Source organism: Aegilops tauschii, chromosome 3 (assembly GCF_002575655.3).
Source record: "Aegilops tauschii subsp. strangulata cultivar AL8/78 chromosome 3, Aet v6.0, whole genome shotgun sequence".
NCBI classification, from domain to species: Eukaryota; Viridiplantae; Streptophyta; class Magnoliopsida; order Poales; family Poaceae; genus Aegilops; species Aegilops tauschii.
Window position 1 is genome coordinate 608,964,415 of NC_053037.3, and position 6,326 is coordinate 608,970,740.

A 6,326-nucleotide genomic window follows, 5' to 3' on the forward strand; every position below is an offset into this window, starting at 1 on the left:
GTGACTGCTGGCCGTTGTTCACGGAACTCATGCAGGCTGCGAGGGTGGGGGACGCACCAGAGTGCTGCGACCATGGAGTGTCGACGGCAGGAGTTGCCATCAGTCGACGAGGAAGTTGCAACCTGTCGACAACGGGATCTACAACAAAAATTGAGAGCGGGGGAGGTCCAGGGTGCGACCGGCCCAACTTTGGGCTGGCGCACCAGCGTCTAGTACTCGCCTGCGCCTATACTACGATATTTCACCCCAAGTTTTCTTCGGCCAGAAATATATTTCACCGAATTTGCATGCATCATATGGTGCGATTTCAGGACTAGGTATACTCATTTTTGGTACCCGCCATCAAGGCAATTTATTAAGTGTTTGGCAGATTTGCATCTGATTGTACAACGCCAATCAGAAATTCAGGGACAACATCGAAACCAAACAAGCAGCATCTACTGTACTACCTTACACGCTGCCCTTGCACTCATATGGGCAGCCACATTTACTTCTCTCCACATGTTGTAGCTCATCAATTATCTGCATGGATTTCATAGGCTGATACTTTATCTTATCTCTTCATGAACATATTTGTTTCGGTTGGACCAAATCGCCCCATATGACCGAAACTGCAATCGCTGCCTTGTCTTTGGATATAAAACTTGCGTCAAGGAGATCCTTTGCTAGTTATACTCCGCTATGCGATTTTTAGGTGACCGAGATTTGCCAAACACCGAGAGCGCTCAACATTTCTAAAGTGCTCCTGCCTGTTTTATTTTTCCTAACGGAGGTTAAAGGTTTGCTCATCTATTGATGATTAAGCATACGTAAGAGAATTGCTCGGTGCGAACTAACCTGTCTGTGGTTGGATAGTTAGAAGGACAGTTGTATCTCTAGCTCATCAGACTCCAAATCCCGGTGCTCGTATTTATTCTGGATTTATTTTCAGGATTGCCGGTAATGAGCGTTCAGTGGGAAAATACGTTTCCATCGACTACGAGGCGCCTATGATGACTCCATAAAATCTAAAGATGATACGTCAGCTCAGTCTTTCGGAGGGGTGTACGTGTGTGCATTCATAGGAGAGAGTATATGCACGTATATATGAGTGCTTGCATCTGTATTGTGTTCAAAAAAAATTGCACAGTTGATTAGCGGAAAACCGATTGCTCTAGCTTGTGGATCAGCTGGTTGTTGAAATAAACAGGTATGGCTTGGGCGATTGCTTTTAACCGTACAATCACCCTAAAAGCGTTAGAGGATAAATCCGCCTTTCCTCCTCTAACCAGCACCTAACCGATCCTCAAAAGCTTTAGAGGAGGATGATTTTTACTCCAGCCCCTCTCGATCCTTAAATACACTTGCCCATGGCCGGCTGGAGTAAAAAAATTCGCTCCAAAGACGCCCCCACACCTCCAAATCCGCTCCAACCTATGAGGATGGTGATACGAAGATGCAAATTTTATTGAACCACAATTATTGCTAGTATTGATTCATTTAGGTTTTACGAGAAAACATCATTTTCTACTACTACTGCTGCTACTGCTACTACTTTTTACAAGATGACAGTAATAAACTGTACAAGAGGTGATGGAAATTATCCATCGGACAGCCAAAACAGTTGGCGCTGGACATATACAGTAAAGCTTTATGAACATTTACATATCTCCTTGCCCTTCCAAACTTCTTGCTCCTTGATTAGTACCGATACCATATTGCACGAATGGCCGATCCTTCACTTCCAGAAGGCTGCATCATCTTTACGAAAAGAGCCTTACACGGACAGTAATCGGCGCACGGCACAAGGGGCATGTCGATAGCGTCGGCCCGCATTCCTTGCATGTCTTGCGACAGACATAAAGAGAGACAGAAGGAGGGTTAGATCAGGGTACTCATCCAAGAAAGGAGATGTATCGGAATTTTTAACAGTGTTGTTTCACAGTAAACTGCTTCATTATATGTTTAGAGGTTGAGTTAGTTTTGGCGCTAGAGACTTACCAGATGGCCACATTGGAAAGCCATGTCCTTTGGATTCGTTAAGCAGATGGGACATACCTTTCAAGTTATACAAAAAAGAGAGTTAAGATCATACTGCAAAAAGAATATGGCGCAGACTTACTGGCCTCAGGGTGCACCAACCTTTTCATCCGAAACGGTGTAGCCAATGTCGGTTGACTGCGAGGTTGCGGCTGGAGTATGAGAAGCTGCGACAATATTGTCATATTCAAGAACTTTGCTGGGAGGGGGAAGGATCCTCGGAGGGTTGGCGTTTTGTGCATGCCTCCTGATAGATTAGTTAGGTTAAGATGATGAGTACAAGATCGTAAAGTGCACACTTTCATAAGGATGCCAAGAATAACTAATGCAGGGCCTCAAGGAATGAAGAAGAGCAAGTACTCTGGAGGTCGGAGGCCTTGAGTCGCTTTGTATTGAGTGGGTATTTCCATCAGCGCTGCAAGCGCAAATGCGGCCTCCTTCTTCGACATATCCTTGCTTGCTGACATGAGACCAGTAAAGTTCACGAACTGCAGTAATTTCCCAACAAGGTTGTAAGTACAGCAACAGACAGATAAATGCAACGCAAATCAGAAATTATTCCAAGTCCAAGAACAAAGTAAATTAATCTCAATGCAGTATGATATTTTCTTTTTATTGGAATCATGAGTCTCCTCGTATCATTTACTCCCAAGACACACTGCTAGAATCATTTTTCTTGGCACTGAAGAAATTTAGAACGGAAGCAACATAATAGTATTGTTAAATCACCTGGAAATTATCAAAAGCTCTATCAGGAATACAGTCATCAAAATGCTGCATTGCATCCCATGGCCCATCGCCCACCCCCACCATCACAATTGAAAGAGGATAGAAGCTAGCGAACAAAAAAGGCTTTAGTAATAATACAACACCAAGTTGAATAACGATATATGAACTGCATTTACCTAGCGTCAACAATTGCTTGTATAGTCGCCTGTTCTTGTGGACTTAATCTTCCACCTGAAGTTGAGGTGGTCACCTACAACTCTTGCTAAAGTGAGGCTCACGCTGAATGGCTGCAGTTCCATTGAAGAATTTACTGCTACGATGAACACATTACCTGTCCATCAGCTATGATGACGAGGACATGGTATTGGCAGTTACTGCTTTCGACAACTGACATCGCCGCGTAGATAAGAGGTGCAAAAGAAGTTGGTCCTACAGTGAGCAGTTCCACAAAATTGTGAGGGAAACAAAAGATTTGAGTATTGCTGGTGAAGTATTCAGCTGCCCTCAAACAGAGACGGCATCATAGATAAACTATTATTCAGTCGGAACACAATACATGAGTTATACTGCGAACACCTTTGTCTTAGTCAAATAGCTATTGCATCATGTTCACAGATTACATAATGTATGTAATCATGATGCAAGAATCACAATGATGCAAATCTTATCAACAAGTGATGTAAAAAACTTACAGATGCACCGAATAGTTGAGCACCGACAGGGCTATTTGGCTATTTGCTATGTGCTATCGGACGGCAATCTCGGGACATCATCAAATATCTTTTTTTCTCGAACAAACACCAAAATGTGTGTCATTTTGTATATTAGGAGTGAGTGTCAAGATGACGCAAACTGTAGAAGCGACCCAGTGAAAACAAAACAAAAACTACCTAAGCTAGCCGAAAGAACTGGTAGCGAGACAGAAAACAGAACCAGAAAATAAAAAACTGTACAGCTAGCTATCCATCACAGCAGGGAGGGGTCGGGAGGCCTGGCGTGCACGCCATCAAATAAGTTGAAGCAAAGAAACAAAGCATAGCACTATATGGTTACTTTAAAACATAAGTCGTCCTAAAAACAGTTTGTTGATTAGAAAAAGACTGTCTCCACTGTCAAAGTTACTGGGGCAAATAAAACTCATATTTGTTATCGTTTTACAATCCCAGAATCTCTACTGGAGGCAAAAAGGGAATAAGCCCTCATTACCTGAAAGGTTCAAATGTGGAACAATTTGTCGGTATCTGTCAAGAACCTCCTCAAAACCACGACAAGGGCGGTTTTCTTGGTAAAAGCTGAAGACTGAATGATCATGTGTAGAAGCTACAGGTTGAATTGCATTTCATCAAGTCATGGAAGAGGTGCCAAATTCCTTTAAGGAAAGTTACAATGGAAAAGCCAAAAACAGTGAGCGAATACTTACCATCACCAAATCCAAAGCATGGTATCAAGTTATCATCATCAAAAGGTGATAGTGTCCGCCCAATTATAGAGATGGCTTGCTCATATGGATTTGGGGTACCACTAATGGCATGCAGAGATTTTCTTCCAAAGGAATGCCTACCTGCAGAAATTCAGCAGAACATTTATTCAGTTAGAACGACAAGGGCCTTGTTGGGTAAAACAGCAGATCTGATGTGACAGTGATACAGAGGTAACATTACCTGACCATTCATTGCTTTTGGTGAAGTCGATGCCAAGAATTAGATTTGATGATTCAAGCCCAGCTTCTCTCAATGCAGCGATGACCTTCATATATATCGGAACAGTACCAAATTACATCGTGGTAGAGAATGCAAACGATAAGATTACTTATTTTTTAAAGGAATTGAGGTAGCTCAAAGCACTTCAACAATGTTTACTGTGAGCAACAATACAGAAGGGAAATCCGTGGCTCGGAGAAACAGTTTATGTTATGCAGATTTGGGCATGTAGCATACGGGGAAAACAGATTATACCCTGTCAGGATTTGACATTTCTCAACTTTTATCAAGGAGACTGCGCCGAAGATTGAATAACAGAGACACATAATTTGAGCAATGCCCTGAGGTTTTAATACTAAGCAGATACTAGAGTAACAAGCCGGGTGATGGCCTCTATCTGATTTATTTTTCTGCAGTAACTGATGCTCAACAAGCAGCAGCAGGATTCAGAGCAAACAGGAGTAGCAGAGAAATCTGTCAACACTTGATATGCATGAGAAAAGGAGAGACCGAGAGAGGACACTCACCTCATCCACCGAGCTGTAGTTGTCTGCTATGAACTTGGGCTGCCGGTCCCTGGAACCCCCGGACGGAACGTGGTCGTGATGGTGCCCATGCCTGTGATGAGCCCTCTCGCCCCACATTGTCTGCCGGCGACGATCTGCAGAAGCGCACGAATTCCGGTCACGCGTCAGCAACCTGGATCAACGCACTATGCAGAAAATGGCTGCCGCGAAAAACAGTTTCCTCCTCGCCATTTAACTGGGCGGCAGTGCGCTCTAGCTACTACACGCCAGGAAATCCGCGCGTGGTGTCACAAGAGCAGCAACAGTGTGGACTGGACTGGAATCTAGATCCGTCCCGGTGAAATAACAGCAGAGCAGAGCAGACAGGGCGTCGGTTTAGGCGGTTGCAAGGTTGCAGTGCGCCGGCTGACGGACGGATTCGCCGGGCCGGGCAGGCAGGCAAGCAAGCAAGCATGAGCAGAAGGGCTGGCGCGGGTGATGCGTGCGGTGCGGGCCATGGAACGGACCGCAGCCACAGTGGATGAGCGTCAGGGGCTCCGTCGGTGGTGAATCGATCGGTCGGCGCTAGCTACCGTCGGGCCGAATCGGCCGGAACCCCTCCCCCGCCCCGCCCGCCTGAGCAGGGGCCGAGTCCCCGCCGCCGGCGACTAAAGCGGGACGAGCGGGCGAGGAATTCGGCCCGCCCCCTGGGGTGGCGCGGAGAGGGAGGGCGTAGGTTCACAGGGAGAGGCACAGGGATGCGTACCAGTGACGGCCGGAGGGCTGGACCGTGAGGACGACGGCGACGGGGAAGACGGCGGGGAGACCCCTTGCTGCCTGCTTGCTTGCTGGATGGGATTGGGGAAGCGTGCGTGCGTGCGTGAAGGTGAAGCAGAGCACGGCGTTCACTCCATTCTTTCCTCTCTTTTTTTTCCTTTTTTATTCGTTTTGAGTTGCTGCCTTTGCTTTCGACGTGACCCATTCCACGTGTGATTTTTGCCTTACTAAAGTACACTTGAGTAGGTTTCCATCCTGACCTCAGCGCTAGATAGGTTCAGCGAGTTGTATCTTAGTACTCCCTCCCTTTATTTTCATATAAGCCGTTTTAGACAACTGATTTTGAACAGTTTTAGGAGTTGTCTGAACTTTCTAAAACGTCTTATAAAAATGAACAAAGGGAGTAACTTTTTATTAGGAGGTTGTCTCATCGTTAGTTGTCTGGAAATTACTCGAGTCCCGATGTTTCCGGTCAATAGGTCAGCAACTCCAATCATGACTTTAGGGGACCGATATTTACCCAAAAAAAAAGCAACGTTCAGCAAAAGCGGGGACAAAATCGGTAATCCGACTTGTTTTATTTTCCTTAACGGAG

The 6,326-nt window shown here is 45.5% G+C and overlaps 1 protein-coding gene across 1 annotated transcript; it reads right to left on the reverse strand.

Annotated features, from left to right (window-relative positions):
- Positions 1–1,425: 1,425 nt before the first annotated feature.
- LOC109763170 (E3 ubiquitin-protein ligase RGLG3) lies at positions 1,426–5,879 on the reverse strand. Its single transcript, XM_020322025.4, has 12 exons — positions 5,721–5,879; positions 4,976–5,109; positions 4,410–4,494; positions 4,169–4,309; positions 3,955–4,068; positions 3,080–3,177; positions 2,925–2,998; positions 2,749–2,854; positions 2,380–2,507; positions 2,122–2,266; positions 1,981–2,037; positions 1,426–1,826 (listed from the first exon to the last, which is right to left on the reverse strand). The coding sequence occupies exons 2-12, from the start codon at positions 5,090–5,092 to the stop codon at positions 1,743–1,745; spliced, it is 1,149 nt and encodes a 382-aa protein (XP_020177614.1). The 5' UTR covers positions 5,093–5,109; positions 5,721–5,879; the 3' UTR covers positions 1,426–1,742.
- Between the last annotated feature and the right edge of the window lie 447 nt (positions 5,880–6,326).

Excerpts from the sequence above, each read along its gene's own strand:
- LOC109763170 (XM_020322025.4), bottom strand. The coding sequence starts at position 5,092 with ATGTGGGGCGAGAGGGCTCATCACAGGCATGGGCACCATCACGACCAC. Across the intron at positions 4,310-4,409 it reads CAAAAGCAATGAATGGTCAG|GTAGGCATTCCTTTGGAAGA; the intron begins GTAATGTTACCT and ends GAATTTCTGCAG. Across the intron at positions 2,999-3,079 it reads TCATCATAGCTGATGGACAG|GTGACCACCTCAACTTCAGG; the intron begins GTAATGTGTTCA and ends CAAGAGTTGTAG.